The 26,767-nt window shown below is 44.3% G+C and overlaps 1 protein-coding gene across 4 annotated transcripts in view; it reads left to right on the forward strand.

Moving 5' to 3' along the window:
- The window catches only part of LOC110532977 (protein Dok-7), a 48,801-nt gene extending 22,609 nt beyond the window's left edge, over positions 1–26,192 (forward strand). For all 4 annotated transcript variants that reach the window (XM_036987660.2, XM_036987661.2, XM_036987662.2 and 1 more), the window contains 3 exons: positions 317–386; positions 22,596–22,772; positions 24,478–26,192. In XM_036987660.2, the coding sequence (XP_036843555.2) occupies positions 317–386; positions 22,596–22,772; positions 24,478–24,614 (384 nt within the window). In that variant the 3' untranslated portion in view covers positions 24,615–26,192. The remainder of the gene's footprint in view (positions 1–316; positions 387–22,595; positions 22,773–24,477) is intronic.
- Positions 26,193–26,767: the final 575 nt, after the last annotated feature.

The raw sequence follows: 26,767 nt of genomic DNA on the forward strand, positions 1-26,767 counted from the left end.
ACCTCAGTTGGAAAGGCATGAATAAGCTTCAATAAGGACAAGAGACACTTCAGGCTACATTATTTTTTTTCAACTTAAGTAGACAAGTCTGTGAGGTTTCAGTACACTCAAATTAGCCAAGTCTAAATCTAACTCGAGTGCCTCCAGTGAACTGTTAAATAGAGATTAGCATTTGTCTGCGGTTTAATTTTGTTTTACTCAACTTGGATTGAAATCTTTGTAATTAATTCAAGCCTCAGGCTTGACCTTAGTTAGATGTAGCCTAAGCTACCACTTAGAAACCAGCGTCTTATTTACTGTGTACTGTGTCTTTCAGCCAGAAGAGAAAAGCAAGTACGAGCTGATGGGCAGTTGTGGACAACAACGGTTCCTTCATGAGACTGAAGGTGAGTGCGTTTTATGTTCCAGTGTAGAGGACTGTGCAGGACTGATTTCTTCATCCCACTCCTGTCCACTCTCGCAGGTTTTTATACTGGACCTGCCCACTCTGCAAAAATATCCTAAGAAATAGATTAAATCACCAGCGATTCTCACGTTGCCCATTATATGAGGCTATCAGTAGTACTGGGCTATATCTGCCAATATGCTTGGAGAGCATATATGAGTTGGAGAGAGAGCCAACACTTTCTCTTGAGCTGCGTTTTACATATATCCTTTTTTGGAACGGGGCGATATTCAGACGGAGACAAATATGGGTGATCAATATTTATTTCCTGGCAATGTAGTAAACTGTAGCCTAATCATATTTAGGAAGTACATTTCCTTGGAAAGATACCTGTCCAGTGCCTACTCTTATTTCATTTAAGAGTCTATTGACTCACCCGTGCGCACCTGTCAATCTAAGTAACATAATAAAATATTCCCCATCAAAATCTGTCAGTTTAAGATAGAGATATCAGTTTTTTTGCATTGGGCTGCGTCTCAATCCACCGCATCTGCCTATGTCCTTCCGCATCTGCGGTGGGAGGTGGCCGAGATACAGCTGTCAGACCGGTCTCCTCACGATAACGTCTGTGGTGTCCAAATGGTTTGGCCTAGACTCTATGGAAAGGGGAGACGAACATGATGGCGTTCTCCGTTTTGCTGCTCAATGACACCCACAAGTGTCACAGGACTCATCTGAAGTCGGTAATGCTGATGTGGCAACTTCTGTCTGTAGGATCTGAAACGTTTGAGCTACAAACTAATATGACTTCACTATGGGGAGACTCTCATGAACACGATGATGTTCTCCGAACGGTATCCTTTCAGTTAAGTGTACTAGCACTTCGCCTGTCTACCGGAAGTTGATGCTGTTGCTATGCAACCTCTTGCTAGTTTGTTAGCATAACAAATTACTAGCTAGACATTTTACGATTTCTGGTGTGTTCTTGAATTCAATTTGAAGTGCCAAAGTGCGCTCTGGGCGTTCCTAAATCCAGAGCATTGTTAGATTGTCCATTCGTAAATTCAGAGTGTTTAGCTTTCAGAGCGCGTCACTGGACGCTCTGGCAGAAGAGTAGGGTTGATCCGTGCGTTCTGACCTCACAACGGCAGTCAAGCACCCAAGCTAACTGCCTAACGTTATCTAGTTTGCTAGCTATTTCCAGACACAAATGAGAAAACACCTCACTCTGACCATTTTACTTGCCCTAGCAGAGCTGGTTAGGCTGTCTTCATGTTATCCAAAGCATTGGTGACTGTAACTGTGCTGCTGGCAACAATTTAATGACGCTTTTTTTGCTAATGTTTACTGACACCGGCCATATATTCAACGGGTGTTGAGCGTTCATAAATTCATCAGTTATTCTGCACTCTGGCACACTTTAGAGGAAAGTGCTCTGAAATCGTAGTAGCTAGACATAATTGAGAGCGCACAACGACTCTACCGCTTAGGTAAGAACGACGTGAATAATCAAGTCAATAAACGTTGAATAGTTAGTTCGATTTTAGTTAATATACTGCCTGGCAGGTTCGATGTATTAGTAGCCAACTAACGTTAGGTAACTAGCTAACATACAGGTACATATTGCTGCAATGCTATGCGGTTCATAAGGATAGCATAGCTAACAAATTGTCAGCCAACATAACGTGCAACGTAACTTATTTGCTTTATTACTTTCCTCAAAATGTTCTTAACATTTGCAATGAATTTGTGTCCGGTCTCGTCGGACTTCGTCTGCATATTTTCCGCCACTTTCTTCAAATCTGAAAACGTTGTGAAGCCACGGCCATATTCAGAAGAACTGCATTATGGGCCCTAAAAGCACGGAAATAGTGTCTACTGCTTCTATACTTCATATTTTGACGTGTTTAGTACGACATCCGGGAACTTTTGGCATACTAACTATATCTATACAATGACTAATTATCATACTACAGTTGTGGCCAAAAGTTTTGAGAATGACAGAAATATACATTTTCACAAAGTCTGCTGCCTCAGTTTGTATGATGGCAATTTGCATATACTCCAGAATGTTATGAATAGTGACCAGATGAATTGCAAAGTCCCTCTTTGCTATGCAAATGAACTGAATCCCCAAAAAACATTTCCACTGCATTTTAGCCCTGCCACAAAAGGACCAGCTGACATCATGTCAGTGATTCTCTCGTTAACACAGATGTGAGTGTTGACGAGGACAAGGCTGTCATGCTGTCATGATCACTCTGTCATGCTGATTGAGTTTGAATAACAGACTGGAAGCTTTAAAATGAGGGTGGTGCTTGGAATCATTGTTCTTCCTCTGTCAAACATGGTTACCTGCAAGGAAACACGTGCCATCATCATTGCTTTGCACAAAAAGGGCTTCACAGGCAGGGATATTGCTGCCAGTAAGATTGCACCTAAATCAACCATTTATCGGATCATCAAGAACTTCAAGGAGAGCGGTTCAACTGTTGTGAAGAAGGCTTCAAGGCGCCCAAGAAAGTCCAGCGAGCACCAGGACCGTCTCCTAAAGTTGATTCAGCTGTGGGATTGGGGCACCACCAGTACAGAGCTTGCTCAGGAATGGCAGCAGGAAGGTGTGAGTGCATCTGCACGCACAGTGAGGGGAAGACTTTTGGAAGATGGCCTGGTGTCAAGAAGGGCAGCAAAGAAGCCACTTCTCTCTGGGAAAAACATCATGGACAGACTGATATTCTGCAAAAGGTACAGGGATTGGTCTGCTGAGGACTGGGGTAAAGTCATTTTCTCTGATGAATCCCCTTTCCGATTGTTTGGGGCATCCGGAAAAAAGCTTGTCCAGAGAAGACAAGTTGAGCACTACCATCAGTCCTGTGTCATGCCAACAGTAAAGCATCCTGAGACCATTCATGTGTGGGGTTGCTTCTCAGCCAAGGGAGTGGGCTCACTCACAATTTTGCCTAAGAACACAGCCATGAATCAAGAATGGTACCAACACATCCTCTGAGAGAAACTTCTCCCAACTATCCAGGAACAGTTTGGTGACGAACAATGTCTTTTCCAGCATGATGGAGCACCTTGCCATAAGGCAAAAGTGATAACTAAGTGGCTCTGGGAACAAAACATCCATATTTTGGGTTCATGGCCAGGAAACTCCACAGACCTTAATCCCATTGAGAACTTGTGGTCAATCCTCAAGAGGCGGGTGGACAAACAAAAACCCACAAATTCTGACAAACTAAAAGCACTGATTATGCAAGAATGGGCTGCCATCAGTCAGGATGTGACCCATAAGTTATTTGACAGCATACCAGGGCGGATTGCAGAGGTCTTGAAAAAGAAGGGTCAACACTGCAAATATTGACTCTTTGCATCAACTTCATGTAATTTGACACTTCTGAAATGCTTGTCATTATACTTCAGTATTCCATAGTAACATCTGACAAAAATATCTAAAGACACTGAAGCAGCAAACTTTGTGGAAATTAATATTTGTGTCATTCTCAAAATGTTTGTCCACGACTGTACATACTCAATTTACATCACAAATAGTATGGTTAGTGCAGTTAGTAAGAGTCTTCAAACACAGCTTATGTGTCCAAAAGACAAAAATATTTCCAGAGCTTTCTTACATCTCCTAAATATAGGACAGACACTTCAAAACCTTATTCCATATTCCATACAGATTTTTCTATAGCCAATCGACATGATGTGCCTCTTGAAGTGCAATAGTGTACATGCAGGTACACTATATTCAAAAGTGATGTTGTAGTCAAAGAAAATATAAAGTGGTAAACATGATATTTCTTGTGTGAGCAGAGTAAGGGCCCCACATACTCAAATGTGACCATTTTTATTTAAAGGTCCAATGCAGCCATTCTTTTTAATCTCAATATTAATTTATAGGTACAGTGCCTTGCGAAAGTATTCGGCCCCTTTGAACTTTGCGACCTTTTGCCACATTTCAGGCTTCAAACATAAAGATAGAAAACTGTATTTTTTTGTGAAGAATCAACAACAAGTGGGACACAATCATGAAGTGGAACGACATTTATTGGATATTTCAAACTTTTTTAACAAATCAAAAACTGAAAAATTGGGCGTGCAAAATTATTCAGCCCCCTTAAGTTAATACTTTGTAGCGCCACCTTTTGCTGCGATTACAGCTGTAAGTCGCTTGGGGTATGTCTCTATCAGTTTTGCACATCGAGAGACTGAATTTTTTTCGCATTCCTCCTTGCAAAACAGCTCGAGCTCAGTGAGGTTGGATGGAGAGCATTTGTGAACAGCAGTTTTCAGTTCTTTCCACAGATTCTCGATTGGATTCAGGTCTGGACTTTGACTTGGCCATTCTAACACCTGGATATGTTTATTTTTGAACCATTCCATTGTAGATTTTGCTTTATGTTTTGGATCATTGTCTTGTTGGAAGACAAATCTCCGTCCCAGTCTCAGGTCTTTTGCAGACTCCATCAGGTTTTCTTCCAGAATGGTACTGTATTTGGCTCCATCCATCTTCCCATCAATTTTAACCATCTTCCCTGTCCCTGCTGAAGAAAAGCAGGCCCAAACCATGATGCTGCCACCACCATGTTTGACAGTGGGGATGGTGTGTTCAGCTGTGTTGCTTTTACGCCAAACATAACGTTTTGCATTGTTGCCAAAAGTTCAATTTTGGTTTCATCTGACCAGAGCACCTTCTTCCACATGTTTGGTGTGTCTCCCAGGTGGCTTGTGGCAAACTTTAAACAACACATTTTATGGATATCTTTAAGAAATGGCTTTCCTCTTGCCACTCTTCCATAAAGGCCAGATTTGTGCAATATACGACTGATTGTTGTCCTATGGACAGAGTCTCCCACCTCAGCTGTAGATCTCTGCAGTTCATCCAGAGTGATCATGGGCCTCTTGGCTGCATCTCTGATCAGTCTTCTCCTTGTATGAGCTGAAAGTTTAGAGGGACTGCCAGGTCTTGGTAGATTTGCAGTGGTCTGATACTCCTTCCATTTCAATATTATCGCTTGCACAGTGCTCCTTGGGATGTTTAAAGCTTGGGAAATCTTTTTGTATCCAAATCCGGCTTTAAACTTCTTCACAACAGTATCTCGGACCTGCCTGGTGTGTTCCTTGTTCTTCATGATGCTCTCTGCGCTTTTAACGGACCTCTGAGACTATCACAGTGCAGGTGCATTTATACGGAGACTTGATTACACACAGGTGGATTGTATTTATCATCATTAGTCATTTAGGGCAACATTGGATCATTCAGAGATCCTCACTGAACTTCTGGAGAGAGTTTGCTGCACTGAAAGTAAAGGGGCTGAATAATTTTGAACGCTAAATTTTTCAGTTTTTGATTTGTTAAAAAAGTTTGAAATATCCAATAAATGTCGTTCCACTTCATGATTGTGTCCCACTTGTTGTTGATTCTTCACAAAAAAATACAGTTTTATATCTTTATGTTTGAAGCCTGAAATGTGGCAAAAGGTCGCAAAGTTCGCAAGGCACTGTATATATATATAAGATACCTAAAGGGGTCCTACAATTTCAAATCAAATAGCTAAATGATCCATTGTATGACCATCTTAAAACAATTCCATGTTAGCGTAGCACCCCCCCACACGCATGCCCAACTAGGAGAGGAGAGGTAAGCTACTGAACTTGATGCAGCAGGAATGATGAGAGCAAACACTTGCACTTTCTCTTGACCTACGTATTGCATATAGGATGTAGTCCACCTTTTAGCAGTGGGACGATTTGCAAGCAGTGACAAATAAATAGGTTATCAATATTTATTGAAAAGGAAAGGGCTATGTTATGCGCGCATTGCACCTTTTCCTTTTCATTGGTGATAACATTTTTGATTGCAGCTCAAATCACGTTGGTTAAGCGCCCTGCACTTCTTTCCATTACCAATATTTATTTACAGACACTGTGGTAAACAATAGCCTAATCATATTTAAGATAATTTCTTTGGAAAGCCCAAATGCCACGTGATTCTCCACCCATTGAATTGGCAGCCTAGGCGTACTCTATTTCATTGAGACCCATGCTCCCGCGAGTCACCTCTTCTCAAGCACTCGAGCAGTACAGTTATTGACAGCTACGTTCACACAGCACACGCGAGTTGTCCTGAGCTAAAAAAAAGTGCCCGTCAATCTACTCGCCAAGTTTATTTATTTTAGGGAACGGGATTTTTCAAAAGTTAAGCTTCAATAGGGAACATACTATTAATATGCTGGCTACTGTGGATAGTCCGCAAAAAGAAAGCTACAAAAATACACGTTGGCATTTGCCTTGGCTAGCCTACTGTAGCCAGGTCGATATCTACTGTATCTACCATGTCCGGGCCAGTAGAAATTTTGTTTGGGCCAGTAGCTTTTTGACCAACGGCTAGCAGATACCATTAGACTCCCAGTAATTGTGCTAACGCTAGTTAGCATTGGATCGCGAAACTACTTAACTTCATACTGCACACAGAGAAGTAGATAAAGGGTAGATAAATGGTCTTATTGCCAAAATCCCGAAGTATCCCTTGAATGTTGGACCATGTCATAGCCTACAAATAGGACCCATTTGAGACCTGTTTTGCCTGACCAGGTCATGAGATCCGGAAAAACTCCAGGCCCCAGAAAATAAAATACATTTTGACACACCACTTTTGAACCTGTGGCACCACCTCTGTTGAGACCACACTTGATCTTGCACACCCAACTAGTAGAAGAGAGGCTACTGAACTTGAAACAGGGATTGCTGAGAGCGTGTGAATAATGCGCCAGAGGTGCTTTCAATACAATTAGTAGGCCTAGGCTAACTCATAGAAAGCAGAAAGATGTAGATGTCTGTTTCCAAATAACCTACGAAACAAATACATTTTTTCATCTCAAATTGTCCGCCTGACCGAATGCAGCCCTCTATTCCAGTGTTCTGTCTCACCATAGACGGAAATGAGCACGGAGAGAGCAAAATAATCCAGTCTGTCATTGATGTTACAGTTATTTGTGGTCTTTGTTTTGTCTGAATGCTGAGTCAATCAAAACATCTTCAAAGATTGCCCTTAAATAGCCTAGACCATGACAGTTCTCAGTTCTCAGCTGTCTGTCTCAGCTGAATTTCACCTTGCCCTTTCTGACACAACTTCCTGTGCTCTCTCTCCATTAAAGTGGATCATTTTGATGAGTCATCTATCTTGAATCAACATATCCCGTCCATCACCTGTTACTCTGTGTGCATGACCGTGTGGAATGGCAGACAGACAGCACCCTGGTGGATTTATACAGAAATCAGATGCAGGGGTCAGAGAGGGCAATGGTGAAGTCTCAGAAGCGGGTGACGAGGTACAGACAGGTCTGCGACACCTGGAGTGCTCTGTGAAATTGAGCCAAGCTAATGGACTAGTGCCTGACAGGTAAATCTTCATTTGAAGAGGTGTACACAACTTCTGTAGAACATCTAAGCATGAGAATAGCATGCTATTCACCTGTTATTTGTTTGGGGTGGAGATGTGGTGGAGTTGTGTCTACACTGTATTCTGACTTAATTCCTTCAGAATTCCACACATTTTATACACTTCCGGATCCTATTGGATCCAGCATCGGTACCGCTTGCTGTGCAGTAGCAGAGAGAACAGTATGACTTGGGTGGCTGGAGTCAACAAACATTTTCTCAGCACCCCGTTCCTCTGACACCGCCTGGTATAGAAGTCCTGGATGGTAGGGAGCGAGCTCGGCCCCAGTTATCTACTGGGCCATACGCACTAACCTCTGTAGCCAACCAAGCGGTGATGCAGCCAGTTGTCATGACATTGCCCTCTTTGGGTACAGCGAGCACCATCCCCCTCTCTCTGCACCTCTCTCTCTCTCTCTCTCTCTCTCTCTCTCTCTCTCTCTCTCTCTCTCTCTCTCTCTCTCTCTCTCTCTCTCTTCCCCCCCCCCCCAGGCTGCTGTTAGGCAGGTCATAAATTCCTGGAGGAGATTCTTCCTCATGGCCAGACAGTTTAGTACAATTTTGTGAAACTCATGAGAGACAATGCAGCCACATTACCATAACCCTGTTTATACAAGAGTCTCTGTTGTGGGGCTTGCATCTAATTGTTGTATGGGATGAATGAGTAAAGATGAAACTATTTGTGAAATTATGTAATGTGATTTTAGACTGTTTAATGAAGGAACTGAGGGCAATTCCCTTTGGAGTTTAACTAAGTCATGGGCCCGCCCAATGACATTGATCGTCATGGGCGTCATGGGACCATCCCTTTCTGCTCTTCCAAATATAAACCCCGCCTTGGGAATTTATCTTCAGACCATGCTTCTCTCAATTACGAGAGGGCTAAGGTTTGAGCCCATTGCTGAATTATTATTATTTTTTTTTTTGAATTTTACCCCTTTTTCTCCCCAATTTCGTGGTATCCAATTGTTGTAGTAGCTACTATCTTGTCTCATCGCTACAACTCCCGTACGGGCTCGGGAGAGACGAAGGTTGAAAGTCATGCGTCCTCCGATACACAACCCAACCAAGCCGCACTGCTTCTTAACACAGCACGCATCCAACCCGGAAGCACCAATGTGCGGAGGAAACACCGTGCACCTGGCCACCTTGGTTAGCGCACACTGCGCCCAGCCCGCCACAGGAGTCGCTGGTGCGCGATGAGACAAGGACACCCCTACCGACCAAGCCCTCCCTAACCCGGGCGACGCTAGGCCAATTGTGCGTTGCCCCACGGACCTCCCGGTCTCGGCCGGTTACGACAGAGCCTGGGCGCGAACCCAGGGTTCTGATGGCGCTGCAGTACAGCGCCCTTAACCACTGCGCCACCCGGGAGGCCCCGCATTGCTGAATTCTTAACCATACCACATGTTTAACTCTGAGACTATCTAACCTACAGAATAAGAACACTTCTTTGATACTAATTACTAGTCTGAAACTAGGAATTCGGCATCATTGAACGCAAAGACCCACTAGGGAAACTCTGCTATCATTTCCTTGTAACTACATCTACTCTTTGTTTGTGTGCATTTCTGTGATTATTTAGTTAGTAAATAAATGATTTAAGACAATTGATGTATGGATGACTCATAGTGAAAACTGGGTTCGTGGAGGTAACCAACAATTTACGATGTTTGGAATGAGACTAACGTGAGGTAAAGAATAATTGATTAATCGGAAGACAAATTCATCAGATTTTAAAATATCTGAAAGCTATATTAGGAAAATTATAACTTTGTAATCCGAATATTTTCCTTGGTGCCCCGACTTCCTAGTTAATTACAGTTACATGATTAAGTTAGTTTAATCACCTAATTATAATTACAGATAATTTTTTATAAAAATAAGTCTTCAGTTTAATGATGCCAAAGACACGACACAGTCTAGAAGCTCTCAATGGTGCAGCTGTAGAACTTTCTGAGGATCATCTGGCAATGGCGAATCTTTTCAAATCAAATGTTATTTATCACATGTGCCGAATACAAATAGTGTAGACCTTACCGTGAAAGGCTTACTTACAAGCCCTTAACCAACAATGCAGTTCAAATAAAAAAGTAACACAAGAAAATTACATAACAATAACGAGGCTATATACAGGGGTTACCGGTACCAATGTGCGGCGGTACAGGTTAGTCGAGGTCATTTGTAAAGTGACTATGCATAGATAATAAACAACGAATAGCAGCAGTGTAAAAACAAAGAGCTGGTGTCAATGTAAATAGTATGGTTGGCCATTTGATTAATTGTTCAGCAGGCTTATGGCTTGGGGGTAGAAGCTGTTAAGGAGCCTTTTGGTCCTAGACTTGGTGCTCCGGTACCTTGTTGTTGTGCGGTAGCAGAGAGAACAGTCTATGACTTGGGTGACTGGAGTCTTTGACCATTTTTTGGGCCTGCCTCTGACACCGCCTAGTATATTGGACCTGGATGTCAGGAAGCTTGGCCCCAGGGATATACTGGGCCGTACACACTACCCTCTGTAGCGCCTTGCGATCAGATACCGAGCAGTTGCCACACCAGGCGGTGATGCAACCATGCTCTTGATGGTGCAGCTGTAGAACTTTTTCAGGATCTGGGGACCCATGCCAAATCTTTTCAGTCTCCTGAAGGGGAAAAGGTGTTGTTGTGCCCATTTCACAACTGTCTTGGTGTGTTTGGACCACGATAGTTCCTTAGTGATGTGATGTGGTCACCAAGGAACTTGAAACTCTCTTTAGCTTGCCTGGTAGGCTCGCGTCACTGGACAGCTCACAGCTGGGTTTCCCTTTGTAATCCGTGATAGTATCACCTTTTCCACAGTGAAGTTTATGAAATGCTGCCCATATAACTTTCAAGAATGACATTTGGAGACCCAAGTAATAGGCTTCTGAAGCCATGCTCAAATGACAGTAGAGCGCCAAACCTACCGAGTTGATTTATGATTTCTAGAATGTTTTAATTATATGCCCTGACTTTTCACTGTATTTTTTTTACAAAATGTGTTTTGTGTTAAATTAGCCACTATCATTAGCCAATGTTAGTTATACACCCACATACATTTATAGCTGTCACTTTAGTGGTACTTTCCATACATTTTGCATCATTGCATTACATAGTTAGTTTACCTTTCTTTCCTCTGTCACGTTCGTGTGGATGTCCCTGAGGACCGCTAGCAATAGTGGATGAAATTAGGCTAACGTATTACAATTTGGCAAATCATTTAGGATGTAGCCAATTTGAATCAATATGGAACGTAGACCATTTGTAGCCATTTAAACCTGGAGCCTGGCGCATGGTTCACGACGACTGGACTGTTGTCATCACAGTTCCATGATTAGTAAGGATAATTAGGGTAGGTTTATATAGCACTACTGCTCAGCCCCTATTGTACACTTTTCTCACCTTCCAATATTTAATCGATTGAAAAATTGCATTTGACAACTTTCAGGATGAATCCAACCACTATTTAGTTATTCACCAATATATTTTGTGCATTAGTCTGGAGAGAAAATTCAAATAAACTTCGAATGAAAAGGTACACCAAATTTGAAGGGATGGCTTTAGAAAATGTACAGAAACCCTATTGAATTAAAACTCTGTTGGCCAGCAAGTGGGAGGGTTTTCAGAGGTTGAATTAAATGTATTCAGTGCACGCAAGAGAACTACGCTGAGAAGGAAAGGCATGCGTAAGAAAAGAGTACATTTCCTCTATCTGAATCGGACCCCTAGAGTGCCTTACCTAGCATCTGTAAATAGCATTACAGAATGGACAATAATAGGTGAATGCACAGTAGTGCCTGTGTCAGGCTAGCTTTATGCATTGATGTATTGTACAGTGAGTCAGAACTTGTTTTGTTAACACACTGTACACTTCTCAGGCCTCTGTCTGCTTCCATGTCTGAGTGGCTCACCTCACCTGTGCCTTTGAAAATTGCTGAGAGATTCACTCTGGCTTTGTATTTATGTAACTCAGTAACTCATGTTGCATAATGAGCACACATTATTTTGCTACAGCTGTGAGAAGAACACGCACACATGCGTACACAGGGGAGCACCGGTCACTTCCTGATACGTCACCGTAGTCCTTTACACACCTGTTCTAGAACTATCCTTATCGCTGTCACACATTGGCACCACATCCATCACTCGCTCCACCGCTCATTTTCCTGCCGCACCTGGCTTTAGTTCCCACGCCACCTTCCCACCCTCCTCCTGTTGAAGCCATAACATTATTAATTAGTGCAAGAACTCCCTCTAGAACTCAGAACCCTCTTTAGGACAGGTCTTTGGTCATGACCACTGGGGACAGTGTTGTTAACCTTGCGAAGGCATTAGCTGTCTAGCGACTGTACATTTTTATGCCCAACAACCTGTGCTGCACAATTCCTTGAGCTTCTCAAAACTGGCCATCTTTAGCGCCTTATTAAAAACAACCGTTCCTCTCAAAATTCACAGAACGTCTGTGACAACATAATCTTTCACATGGGCTCAATGAAACAAATCCTCACTGCCAGTGTCCCCAAACAAAAAGCTAGCATAGAAGCACAGAGCCCCTGCTTACTGCATCGGCACCGACCATTGGCACTTTGTTCTAAAAGCTGGAGCAGTCGACTGTGCTGAGCTCCCGTCGCTAACCTTCGCCAAGGGTTACCTCCGTGACATCCACTTTCAAAGAGAATCCACAGAGCGGTGCTGCTTCACAAAGAGCCATCTGCCAAAATGGCCTCCCCCATGCTGGGCTAACTCTGTGTGAACGCTGTCTAAAGGGCCCCTGCACTAAGCTGTGGGCATGCCCACTGTTGTAATGGGCAGCCATTATGGCCTGTTGTGATTGTGAGGGCCGGTTAATGTGATCAATTAGGCATCAGACCTCACAGATGATGCCAAAGGACAGACCCGCAGAGACTCTGGCAGTCTCTAATGGCTTCGCAATGACTGTGGAGAAATATTGCCCTGTAACTGTTGGTGCGCAGCTGATTAGGGGGTCCATGTCGCCATTTTGAAGGATTTAAATGGAATGAAGGAAAGGAATCACTGTAGAAGTAGCTTTGTCCGAGCCAGAATAGCCCACAGGGCAGGAGCCTATTTACTGTTTCTGTAGCGTGAGGCAGCTTGATGTACAGGTACAGCCTGTGCATAGGACGCTAGTACTCTAACAGAATTGTATTTACTGTATTAGTATGCATGACAGTCCGTATATTATGTAAGGGCTTGCAAATTTGACCAATCTCCGCACTATTTTCCTGCATAAAACAGTCAATTCATTGCACTGTCATTGCATAAAAATGACCCATCACCGCAGTACAATAAGATGGCTCGCAATTTCAACCAATCGCTGCACATTTACCTCATAATGGTAAAATCAAGCAAGCCACATGTCAACAAACGTTTTCTCTCGTCAACGCATTTTCGTGAGAAATTGGATAAAAATCGTTGCATATTGCCATGCAAAATGTCAGAAATGCCGCAGCAAAATCAAGCATTTTTGCCCGCAAATATATATTTAAAAAATCGTCCAAATCCTGGAGGGACTGGCATTAAGAATAATATAAAACCAGTCTGCCCACCACCAAGGTGAATTGGTTTAGTCTTGACTCTTGGTTGACTGTGTTGGGGGATGGGTAATGTAGTCTCGACTCTTGGTTGACTGTGTTGGGGGATGGGTAATGTATTGATGCTCGAGTGCCAAATCAGCACAAATGGACACGAAAAGGTCTAAGCCATCAGGTGCCCAGTTTAGGAAAAAGAGGAAAGAAGAAGAGGAGAAACGTACAAAAGATAAAGGTTTGCAGCTATGTCATCTCTTTGAGTATAATATTATGCATGTAATAGGCTAGTATAACACTTATGTTGGTTAGCCTATGTTACTATGTTGCTTGCTTTGCTATATTACACATAGGGCGACAATATTCTGTTTTCTGTCCAACATTGGATATAATTTAACACAGTTTCATCATGATAATGTAGAAGAACGATTACAACCCAACTAGCACATTATTGATTTGGTTAACTTTCATTGAGGTGACATCATAAAGGTTTTCTGTGATTGTATTGACTAGGTCCTGAGCTCAGTAAGGGGAATTTCCATTGCTGTAGGCTAACTTAAAATACGTCTATATTATGCTGATATTTTCTATCTTTTGTGATATATTGAATCTTAAGGGGTGTCTTATGCCTAGAATTAGACAAGGAAGTTGTATGGTTCATTGGTTCCTATTCTGAAAGTTTGATCAATTGTGCATAAGGACATGTATATTTAATTGTGCAACAAATGTATTTAGGGTGTCAGGCTCATATACTGTATTTCAATTTTGGAGCACCCTCTGGCACTGGCCAGGATGAGGAGGCATCTACCTCCTCAGCCACACAGGCCTCTTCAGAAATTATCTCGGAGCCTCAAGATGAGGAGCCATCCACCTCCTCAGCCACACAGGTGTCTTCACAAATGTTGTCTGAGACTGAGGATAAAGACCCATTTGCTTCCACTTCTCCCCAGCAGGATTCTGCAGGATTCTACAGGTGTGTGTGTGGGTACACGTACATGTGTTTATGTGTGCATTCCTGCATAACATAAAAATGTAAGTTTCCATTTTGTAGGTAACAATGATGATTTTATTATTACTGGGTGTGTATGTGGGATGTCCACCACTATAAATTCTGTGAATAACGTGTGTAAACTAATGCCCATTACAAATGCCTGTAGCAGCATCCCCACCAAATCCTGCTGCTGAGGATGAACCACTGTCTACAGACCCTGCTACTGAGGATGAACCACTGTCTACAGACCCTGCTGCTGAGGATGAACCACTGTCTACAGACCCTGCTGCTGAGGATGAACCACTGTCTACAGACCCTGCTGCTGAGGATGAACCACTGTCTACAGACCCTGCTGCTGAGGATGAAACACTGTCTACAGAGCCTGCTGCTGAGGATGAACCACTGTCTACAGACCCTGCTGCTGAGGATGAACCACTGTCTACAGACCCTGTTGCTGAGGATGAACAACTGTCTACAGACCCTGCTGCTTAGGATGAACCACTGTCTACAGACCCTGCTGCTGAGGATAAACCACTGTCTACAGACCCTGCTGCTGAAGATGAACCACTGTCTACAGACCCTGCTGCTGAGGATGAACCACTGTCTACAGACCCTGCTGCTGAGGATGAACCACTGTCTACAGACCCTGCTGCTGAGGATGAACCACTGTCTACAGACCCTGCTGCTGAGGATGAACCACTGTCTACAGACGCTGCTGCTGAGGATGAACCACTGTCTACAGACCCTGCTGCTGAGGATGAACCACTGTCTACAGACCCTACTGACTGGCCTTCAGTTCTCACTGACAGAATTCAGACACAACTAGTTTGCAGAGGAACAAGTGAGGTACCACCTAACTTTGTTTTCCCTAGGAATGAGAGTGATAGAAGAAGTTGCACCAGTATTTCAGGAAGACTTTGGTGAGTGTTGAAAAAATCCCTAGAAGTTGGTTGGTGTATTCTGAAAGAAACAACAGCCTCTTCTGCTTCTGCTGCAAACTCTTTTCTAGGAAGAAAATGTATTTGGAAAAGTCAGGGTTGACAGACTGGAAACATGCAAGTTCTTTGCTGACTTCACACGACAGCAGTCCAGAACACCAAAACTGCATGAAAACATGGAAAGAACTGGCAATGAGGATCAAAAAAGGGGAAACAATTGATAAGCACGAGATGGCACTTATGGAGGCTGAGAGGATGAGATGGAGAGAGGTGTTGACACATCTGACTGCTATTGTGCAGTCTCTGGCAATTATAAATCTGGCACTAAGGGGACACACAGAAACACTGTACTCTTCATCAAATGGAAATATCCTCAAAGAGGTTGAACTGATGACACAATTTGATTCAGTCATGAAAGAGAACCTTAACCGTGTCCAAAAAGGGACTTCAAGTCATACCACCTTGGCCACCAAATACAGAATGAACTCATTGATTTGTTGAGCAGCATTTCAATAATGGTGAGTGACATCAAGCTGGCAAAATTATTCTCTATCATTCTAGATTGCACCTCAGATGTCAGCCACACTGAACAGTTGTCAGTTGTGATTAGAATTGTGTCCCTGAAGGAGGAGCCCCAGATGAAGGAACGTTTTACGGGACTTTTGGAGGCAGAGGAGTCCACGGGCCAACATTTGTCATCCCTGATTCTCAAAAGATTAGAGGAGCTAAAAATTTATTTTGAGGACTGCAGAGGACAGTCTTATGATAATGGGGCCAACGTGAAAGGCAAAAACAATGGTGCCCAAGCCAGACTCCTGGAAATGAATCTGAGAGCTCTATATGTTCCATGTGGGGCTCACACATTGAACCTGGTTGTGGCTGATGCTGCTAAAAGTTCTGTTGATGCCACAGGTTACTTTGGCATCTTACACAAACTGTACACCTTGTTCTCAGCCTCCACACAGCGATGGGCCATCCTGAAAAAAACATGTGGACATCACTTTGAAGATGTGGACTGAGACATGGCGGGAGAGTAAAGTTTAGAGTGTTGAGCCACTGCGGTATCAGGCAGCAGCGGTGAGAGAGGCACTGATTGAGGTGAGGGATCAAACCAAAGATCCTGTGATAAAGATTGAGGCCCAGTCCTTGTCAGAGGAGGTGGGATTATACCGCTTCAGCATCTACAGTGGTGTGGTATGACATCTTGAGCCAGATCCAACATGTGAGCAAGCTGATGCAGTCTCCCAGTGTGCATGTGGATGTTGCAGTCAGTCGTCTCAGAAAGACAGAGAGAGGTCTCAGCAACTACAGGTCAACAGGCTTTATGACTGCACAAACGTCAGCCAAGGATATTTGCGAGGGAATGAATGAAGAGGCCGTTCTACAACAAAAAAGTCTGCGGTCCGCAGAGAGGCACTTATCATACGAATCATTTGATGAGCCTTTGAATGATGCCCTGAAGAATCTGGGGGGTGACATTTTTCAAATTTGTTGTTGATGCTGCAACCTCAACCTGCAACCTTGGAAAATGTGGGAGAGAAGTTTGGAGTCCTGTCAACCTTCCAAAGTCTCAATGAGGAGCTGACCGAACAGTGTGAGGCCCTTAGTATGACACTGCACTACAAAGAACACTCAGAATTGGATGGCAGAGGAATTGAAGAACTTCCTGACTTGCCAGATGGCAGTTGTGCAATTTAGTTTGTGTGTTTCAGGTTATCTTCTTTATAAGTGTGTTATTATAGTTGTGTATTTGTGTGATATAGGATTTGTGCAATATAGTTTTATTTGTGTTTTTTGTTAGCAATAGGGTAATAGTGTAATAATTTGATTCTCTTTTTTTATTTGTCACTTATTTTGGATATTCATGAGTCTTATTTTTGTATATATTTATTTATATAGTTTTAAATGTTATGATTCATTTATTTGTGTTGTTCCAAATGTCTGAATAAAAGGTTTTGTCCTAGTTGTATCTGTGAAACGTGTTGTATTCGGTGCTTTTAGATCCCGAAGGAAGCTAGCTAGGAAAAAGTGATGTCTCACCTCCCATGGTCTGTTTAGAGCTGTCTGTGTAGAGATACAAGTATATCTGTTTTCATATCCCACTGTTTTCACACAACTGTTTTATATATACTGTCACGTTCTGACCATCGTTCGTGTGTGTTTTCCTTGTTTTAGTGTTGGTCAGGACGTGAACTGGGTGGGCATTCTATGTTGGATGTCTTGTTTGTCTATTTCTATGTCCGGCCTGATATGGTTCTCAATCAGAGGCAGGTGTTAGTCATTGTCTCTGATTGGGAACCATATTTAGGTAGCCTGGGTTTCACTGTGTGTTTGTGGGTGATTGTCCTTAGTGTTAGTTTGCACCAGTTTAGGCTGTTTCGGTTTTCATTACGTTTATTATTTTGCACTGTTTGTATTTGGATTCATGTTGCTATAGTCACAATAAACATGGATCGCAATCTACACGCCGCATTTTGGTCCGACTCTCCTTCACACCTAGAAGACCGTTACAGAATCACCCACCACAACAGGACCAAGCGGTGTGGTAATGGGCAAAGGAGAAAGCAGCAGCAGGAGCAGCGCGAGGAGGTATGGACATGGGAGGACGAATTAGACGGTAAAGGACCTTGGGCTCAGCCAGGAGAATATCGCCGTCCCAAGGAAGAACGGGAGGCGGCGAAAGCGGAGAGGCGCTGGTACGAGGAGGCAGCGCGGCGTCGTGGATGGAAGCCCGGGAGTCAGCCCCAAAAATTTCTTGGGGGGGGGCTAACAGGGAGTATGGCTACGCCAGGTAGGAGACCTGAGCCAACTTCCTGTGGTTACCGGGGGGCTAGAGAGACCGGGCAGGCACCGTGTTATGCTGTGGAGCGCACAGTGTCCCCAGTGCGGGTGCACAGCCCGGTGCGGTACATTCCAGCTCCGCGTATCGGCCGGGCTAGAGTGGGCATCGAGCCAAGTGCCATGAAGCCGGCTCTACGCATCTGGTCTCCAGTGCGTCTCCTTGGGCCGGCTTACATGGCACCAGCCTTGCGCACGGTGTCCCCGGTTCGCCTGCATAGCCCAGTGCGGGCTATTCCACCTCGCCGCACTGGCAGGGCGACCGGGACCATTCAACCGGGTAAGGTTGGGCAGGCTCGGTGCTCAAGAGCTCCAGTGCGCCTGCACGGCCCGGTCTATCCGTCACCACCTCCACACCCCAGCCCTCCGGTGGCAGCTCCCCGTACCAGGCTGTCTCTCCGGCCCATCCGTCCAGAGCCTTCCTCCTCTCCAGCGCTGCCGGAGCCTCCCGCCTGTCCGGCGCCTCTGCCGGAGCCTCCCGCCTGTCCGGCGCCTCTGCCGGAGCCTCCCGCCTGTCCGGCGCCTCTGCCGGAGCCTCCCGCCTGTCCGGCGCCTCTGCCGGAGCCTCCCGCCTGTCCGGCGCCTCTGCCGGAGCTTCCCGTCTGCCCGGCGCCTCTGCCGGAGCTTCCCGTCTGCCCGGCGCCATCGGAGCTTCCCGTCTGCCCAACGCCGCCAGTGCCGCCCGTCTGCCCAGCGCCGCCAGTGCCGCCCGTCTGCCCAGCGCCGCCAGTGCCGCCCGTCTGCCCAGCGCCGCCAGTGCCGCCCGTCTGCCCAGCGCCGCCAGTGCCGCCCGTCTGCCCAGCGCCGCCAGTGCCGCCCGTCTGCCCAGCGCCGCCAGCGCCGCCCGTCTGCCAGGAGCCGCCAGTGCCGCCCGTCTGCCAGGGGCCGCCAGTGCCGCCAGTCAGCCAGGGGCCGCCAGGGGCCGCCAGTCAGCCAGGGGCCGCCAGTGCCGCCAGTCAGCCAGGGGCCGCCAGTGCCGCCAGTCAGCCAGGGGCCGCCAGTGCCGCCAGTCAGCCAGGGGCCGCCAGTGCCGTCAGTCAGCCCAGCGCCAGCGCCGCCAGTCAACCAGGGGCCGCCAGAGCTGCCAGTCTGCAAGGAGCTACCAGTCTGCAAGGAGCCGCCAGAGCTGCCTGTCTGCAGGATGCCGCCAGAGCTGCCTGTCTGCAGGATGCCGCCAAAGCTGCCTGTCTGCAAGGAGCCGCCAGAGCTGCTAGTCTGCAAGGAGCCGCCAGGGCCGCCAGTCAGCATGGAGCAGCCAGGGCCGCCAGTCAGCATGGAGCAGCCAGGGCCGCCAGTCAGCATGGAGCAGCCAGGGCCGCCAGTCAGCATGGAGCAGCCAGGGCCGCCAGTCAGCATGGAGCAGCCAGTGCTGCCAGTCAGCATGGAGCAGCCAGATCTGCCAGTCGACCAGACTCTTCCAGATCTGCCAGTCGACCAGACTCTTCCAGATCTGCCAGTCGACCAGACTCTTCCAGATCTGCCAGTCGACCAGACTCTTCCAGATCTGCCAGTCGACCAGACTCTTCCAGATCTGCCAGTCGACCAGACTCTTCCAGATCTGCCAGTCGACCAGACTCTTCCAGATCTGCCAGTCGACCAGACTCTTCCAGATCTGCCAGTCGACCAGACTCTTCCAGATCTGCCAGTCGGCCAGACTCTTCCAGATCTGCCAGTCGGCCAGACTCTTCCAGATCTGCCAGTCGGCCAGGATCTGCCAGAACCGCCAGCCGGCCAGGATCTGCCGGATCTAACTACCTGCCTGAGCTTCCTCTCAGTGCTGTGCTACCCATCAGTCCCGAGCTACTTCTGTCCCGAGCTGCCCCTCTGTCTCGAGCTGACCCTCTGTCCCGAGCTGTCATTAAGAAGGGTCACCTATCTAGGGACGCTAAGGAGGTGGACTAAAACTGTTATGGAGTGGGGTCCACGTCCAGCGCCAGAGCCGCCACCGCGGACAGATGCCCACCCACACCCTCCCCCATAGGTTTAAGTTGTGCGTCCGGAGTCCGCACCTTGGAGGGGGGGTACTGTCACGTTCTGACCATCGTTCGTGTGTGTTTTCCTTGTTTTAGTGTTGGTCAGGACGTGAACTGGGTGGGCATTCTATGTTGGATGTCTTGTTTGTCTATTTCTATGTCCGGCCTGATATGGTTCTCAATCAGAGGCAGGTGTTAGTCATTGTCTCTGATTGGGAACCATATTTAGGTAGCCTGGGTTTCACTGTGTGTTTGTGGGTGATTGTCCTTAGTGTTAGTTTGCACCAGTTTAGGCTGTTTCGGTTTTCATTACGTTTATTATTTTGCACTGTTTGTATTTGGATTCATGTTGCTATAGTCACAATAAACATGGATCGCAATCTACACGCCGCATTTTGGTCCGACTCTCCTTCACACCTAGAAGACCGTTACATATACAGGGCCTTTAATGCAGTGTTTGTTCTTCCATAAAATGGCCCCTGGCTTTTGAGAGTAGCTAGATACACTGACCTAGAAAGATGAATTTGATGTGTGGATTTAATCATGTTTACTAAAGAAGAGCTGCTTCAAGTGTTTTGCACCTTGCCATTGGTGGTAGTAGATAAGTAGGCTAGAATAGCAGATGTAGTCACGTTAACAGTAATGATTTACAGTGCCTTCAGAAAGTATTCACACCCCTTTACTTTTCCCACATTTTGTTGTGTTACAACCTGAATTTAAAATGTATTACATTTAGCCTTGTGTCCCAGATCTATACACAATACCCCATAATGTTAAAGTGGAATTTTGTTTGTAGGTTTTTTTTAAATGACTAAATAAGGTCAGGAATGAAAATGTGCTTAACAAATCACATATTAAGTTGCCTGAACTCATTCCATATTCAATAATAGTGGTTAACATGATTTCTGAATGACTATCCCATCTCTGTACCCCACACATACAATTATCTGTAAGTTCCCTCAATTTGTTGAGTGTTGAATTTCAAGCAGAGATTCAACCACAAAGACCAGGGAGGGTTTTCAATGTCTCACAAAGAAGGGCACCGATTGGTAGATGTGTAAAATAATAAAAAAACAGATGCTGAATATCCCTTTGAGCATTGTGAATTTATTAATTACGCTAGGGATGGTGTATCAATACACCCAGTCACTACAAAGATACAGACGTCCTTCCTAACTCAGTTGCCTGAGAGGAAGGAAACTGCTCAGGGATTTCACAATGAGGCCAAAGGGGATTTCAAAACACATAGAGTTTAATGGTTGTGAAATAAGAAAACTAAGGATGGATCAACAACATTGTAGTTGCTTCACAATACTAACCTAAATGACATGGTGAAAAAAAAGAAGTCTGTACATAATACAGATATTCCAAAACATCCATCCTGTTTGCAACAAGGCACTAAAGTAAAACTGCAAATATGTGGCGAAGAAATACACTTTTTGTCCTGAATACAAAGCGTTATCTTTGGAGAAAACACAACACATCGCTGAGTACCACTCTTAATATTTTCAACATGGTGATGGCTGCATCATGTTATGGGTATGCTTGTCATCAGCAAGGACTAGGGCGTTTTGGGGGGGATTAAAAAGAAAAGTGTTGACACCTACTGTAGCTGATAAAAAGCCACTTCTCTGAAATGCACATATTTTAGCTGTGGTCTATACCCTTGTATGAATAAGACATTGAGGTCAATGGCACTCAGCAACACAGCAATGTAGCCCTCTTTACCCTGAATGGCTTTCAGCTTTATGACAGGCAAAGCACTTTGGAGACCTCCTCTTATCACTGTGCACATCTGAGAGCTGGTTCAAAGCATGTTGATTGAACATATTGACTCACTGTATTTCTCTCATTTGTGTGTTAATCAGAAAATACTTTCCTGACAAATGGATATAATAAACTGTATAAACAAATGGATATAATTGGTTGTATACACATTTTTCACAGCATTTCAACTGTTCATCAATAAACTATGACTCTAGTACTGTGTCGTATTATGTATAGTATGTTCAGTTGCACACATTTGCTAACGCATGTTGTAGCTTGTAGGTCCTATCAAACAGATGGAAGACATAGGCTTACCTGTGCTAATTAGCTGTCTGTGTCTCCGAACACCTGTGTGTAAACGGAAGACGGACATAACAAACGTGTTGTCGGCTGCAACTGTGTTAAAACCGTATATATTTTGCATCTGTGAAGTTATTTTGATGTGATATGTTTCTAGAACTATACCGCAATTGAAAATCGATTCACGTTCAGATGGATTATTTGTCTGTTTTGCCTGCCAGAGCCAATTCTCCTCTAAACAGAACATGTAAGGTCCTTGGACTAGAAGGAGTAACGTGAGGCTCCTTTAGTCCATTATTGGGCTAGCCTCACCTGTGCCTGCTGATAAACCGGCCTCATTAGGCCACTCAGACAGATTTGTGGTTGAATAACATCCTGGTATTTCTCCATTGGCAGGGGCCATGTTTGTGTTCCCGACAGAAATGGCGGCTCCAGAAAGACCCCGCGGTGATGGAGTGACCTACGTCAATATTCCCATCAGCCCCACGTCCAAGAAACAGCTGAACTACATGGAGCTGGAGCATCAGGAGCAAACTGGGGTCAGGGGGACTGGCCAACACCTCCCAGGACAGAGTAAGGGCCCATTTTCTCAATAACAACCCGTCTTTTGTAGGTAATTGGTGGTTTGCTCTTCTGTGGTTCCAATGTCTTTGATCTTGCTACAGATTTTTCTATAGCCAATCGACATGATGTGCCTCTTGAAGTGCAATAGTGTACATGCAGGTACACTATATTCAAAAGTGATGTTGTAGTCAAAGAAAATATAAAGTGGTAAACATGATATTTCTTGTGTGAGCAGAGTAAGGGCCCCACATACTCAAATGTGACCATTTTTATTTAAAGGTCCAATGCAGCCATTCTTTTTAATCTCAATATCAATTTATAGGTACCTTACTGTGAATGGTAAAAAATAAACAAAAATTGCTTCTTAGCAAAGAGCACTTTCTCAAGCAAGAATTTTGCCAGGACTGTCTGGGAGTTATTGGCAGAGAGATTTGGAATTCTCTTTCTTATTGGTCAATTAACGGCCCAGTGCGTCAACGATTCAGATTTTCCTGTGTTTTATCTAATATTGTACAGCAGCTGATGAAACTAACACTGTAAAAGTGTGAATTTGATCAGTGTTATTTCCTGATAGTTGCAGGTTGAAAATACAATCGACACAGAACATCTAACCAGCGGGTTTGCATGGGTGGGAGTTTTGGATTTCCATGGTGATTTAGTTTAGTTGAAAGTTTTGTGGGAAAACAGCGGAATTCCCTTACATTGGTGACTTTTTAAAAATCTAATCAGTTTTCCATGTTGTCATCGCATTTGATTTTAAAAAATGTATGACGTGGAAAGTTTGATTCAACCACTTTTTGTCCAGTGGGTCCCCACTCAGACCACTCCCACAGAGTCCAAGTCAAATTCATGCTTGTACCCAGAAATGATTTGATATTGATCTAAAAATGGCTGCATTGGGCCTTTAACTAATTTACTGCCCGAGATGTCAACAGGCAGGCTAAAACTCCATCCCCACCAAAACAGGCAGACATTCATTTCAAACAGCTCTTACACTGAAAGTGCATTATCATAATTTTCACAATTTGACAGTATTATTCCAACCTCATACTGTGGAAATATATATACATTACATATACACTACATATACACTCAATAGACTCTTAGTAAATGATACTCCTTCAATTCAATTCCCGCTTAGTCAGAGATAAGAAAATAACCCTTCAACGCTCACGTTGATTGCTCCCCGTCTTGCCGAGCGACACTCAAGCTGCTGTCATCAGGTGCGGGGATGCGATAGCGCGGTCTAATAACGTGGTTACTCTCCTGGAATATGAGGGACGCTCTTGCTCGCGGCGAGAAAGGTTAATTTCCAATGTCATCTTGACGGTTTCTGTCATTTGGAGGAGTGTGCCAGCGTAGCCGAGATGGAAGGTCGTAGGGCGTTCAGAATACCGCGGTGAATTCACTTGCTCTAATGGGGTCATCTTCCCAGACTGTGTTGTGTGTTTGTTCATTTTTCCACTTCATGAAACTGCCGGGAGAAAGTATAACTGAAGCAATGGTACTTAATGCTTCCTCTGTAGTTCACAGACAGGAAGATATTGCTGTTCTCTCTCATTTGAATGATAATCGTACATAAGTGTGGTCACTGTGTTTTTGAATGAACCTCTCTACCATGTTTATTTAATTTTTATGCATGACACCCTGAAAGAAGGGTCAACAATACTCATTATTACTCATCTCATAGACTGCTTATTTTTTCTCTCTACAGGGAAAAGTTCCACTAAATATGCCCAGATTGACATCACTGCTACGGATGCCGCCCACAAAACGGGTACCCAGCATGCCCTGGGGCGAGAGGAGGGTCTTCGCACCCTGGAGCAGAGGAGGAGGGGAGTACCACAGTGACATCACACCTCAAATCTTGACCTCCACAGGACCTCTGGCCCAGACCAGACTGTTGTATAAATCTCTAGAATTCACCAGAAACTTGGATTTCCTGGGGCACCTCCAGCTGCCATGATGTCAAACTCCTCCGAGATCTGCCACATTTGATTTCTCTAACATCAATTGTTGACGTCTTCGGACAGTACTGTCATTCTGCAATCACGAAAGCAACATGAAAACAAACTGTAATTAAAAAGACAAAAGCTGCTGCATGGATTTAAGGGATGTAGAGGGGACATTTCAATCCCTTGTGGAACCAGACATCTCATTAGAAGGCATCACTGTCACTGTCACAGCCCTGGGCAGACTTGGGAGGAGTGGGGGGCTGAAAGTGCCAGTCTTGGAACTGAGTCATTACCCAGGCACAAACCCCCGGAGGAGCAGTGGGTTTTTCACAGCCTCGTCTGTGCCACCCCTAATCTAATACAATACGGTTAGTACCTCGTTTGGGGGAGATGAGGAGGGAGTTGAAAAAAGCATTACCCTCTAACTCCTCTCTGATTATCGTTATACTAATTCTATAGTGTTTAGTTGTATGAAAGCCTTGATTGAGGCCTTTTGAAAGAGACTAGTTTAGTTTAGCACAGGGCCAGATAGATAATGGATAATCAGTCTATATTTATCCTGTACAGTACATGCAGTCTTACTCATTCAGAATGTCAAAGCTACAGCGACGTTCAACAAACTTTTTAAGAACTTTATGAAGCTAATGCAACAAAGTGGGCATAGACGTTCCGGCGGTGTTTGTATACCAATGAGACCAACGCGATTAAGCCCTCATTATTGGGTTCTGGTGACTCAGCCCAGGCTTGTAATTGTTCCGCGTTGGCTAGATGAACTTTGGTTGGCTTGAGTGTGCCTAATTGCCCGCTGTTGACCACATCCGTAGCGTTCGTTTCTGGGCGCTCTCCATTTGTTTTTCAACTACACGGTTCACATGGCTTCGCTGAGGGACAGACAGACAGAGCTTCAGCAACATACACCCTATAAATAATTCATTGGATTTTTTTCAGCTTCGCAGAAAGGAAAAATGAAAAACAATATCCCGGAAATGTTTGTCAGAAGCGCCTGTGGCCCCCCATTATGCAAACATATATCTTTTTTTTTTAAATAGCTAGATAATTTAAGACAAGAGTTCCTATGTAAAAGTAACCTTATTGGAATAGACATTTCTTCTTGTCTGTATTCCCTACTGTGTGTTGAACGTATGCGTTTGTTTTGCTGATACTTTAGACAGTCATTATTTTATTTGTGCGGTTTTCATTATATTAGTACATATATCACTTTTTCATATACGCAAATGTAACCTTGTCTAGAGAGAATTATACTTGTATTAAAACCAATATATATTTCTCCGGTATCTGTAAATACATTTCCCTGTTTCTGTTCTAGATGTCCTGGACTGCCATACATGATATATTTGAAGATAATGTGTATGTACAGATCAATGTTAAGAGTTTTACATACGATGCCTGTATTTTTTCAAAAGCCTTTTATTTGAACATTTTATTTATAACAAATAACAACCATTGCTTTGACGTGTTGAGTTCATTTCTTTATGTACTGGTTCACTGATTGGACTATTTTTATCCTCATGTGGCTCATTGAACATAAAGCCAATGGTTACACTGCACTTACAACAACCTTTACAACCAAATGGTTGTTTGTTTTGGTTGGAGTAAAAGAGTCCTGTTTGTCATAGGGACCGGATGTTGGAGCTGTCGTAAAGGCAGTAAGTAACAGGAGGCAACAGAATTCGGTGCAAAAAGTGTAAGCAATCCAATGGATATTTACATAGGACTACAAAAATATTTACAAAATAGGCAGATTCTCAAATACTGTCAAAACACTGATTTGAATTAAATAAAAACCTCAAAATCAGGCCTACTCTGCCAAAACAACTATAGCAGGCTGGGGTATACCAGACCACCCCACATGAACAAAAATATTATAGTATACTATGGCATAAATACTATAGTATTCACTCGTGTTTTTGCAGACTTCACTGTAGTATTCACTGTACTGTTTTTGTGGACTTGAGTCAGCATGATGTAGTATTTACTGTACTTTACTGTAGTATTTACAGTTAACTATAGTGTAAAAGAAAAAAAAAA

Source organism: Oncorhynchus mykiss, chromosome 9 (assembly GCF_057628025.1).
Source record: "Oncorhynchus mykiss isolate SJ-2025 chromosome 9, ASM5762802v1, whole genome shotgun sequence".
Taxonomy (NCBI): Eukaryota; Metazoa; Chordata; class Actinopteri; order Salmoniformes; family Salmonidae; genus Oncorhynchus; species Oncorhynchus mykiss.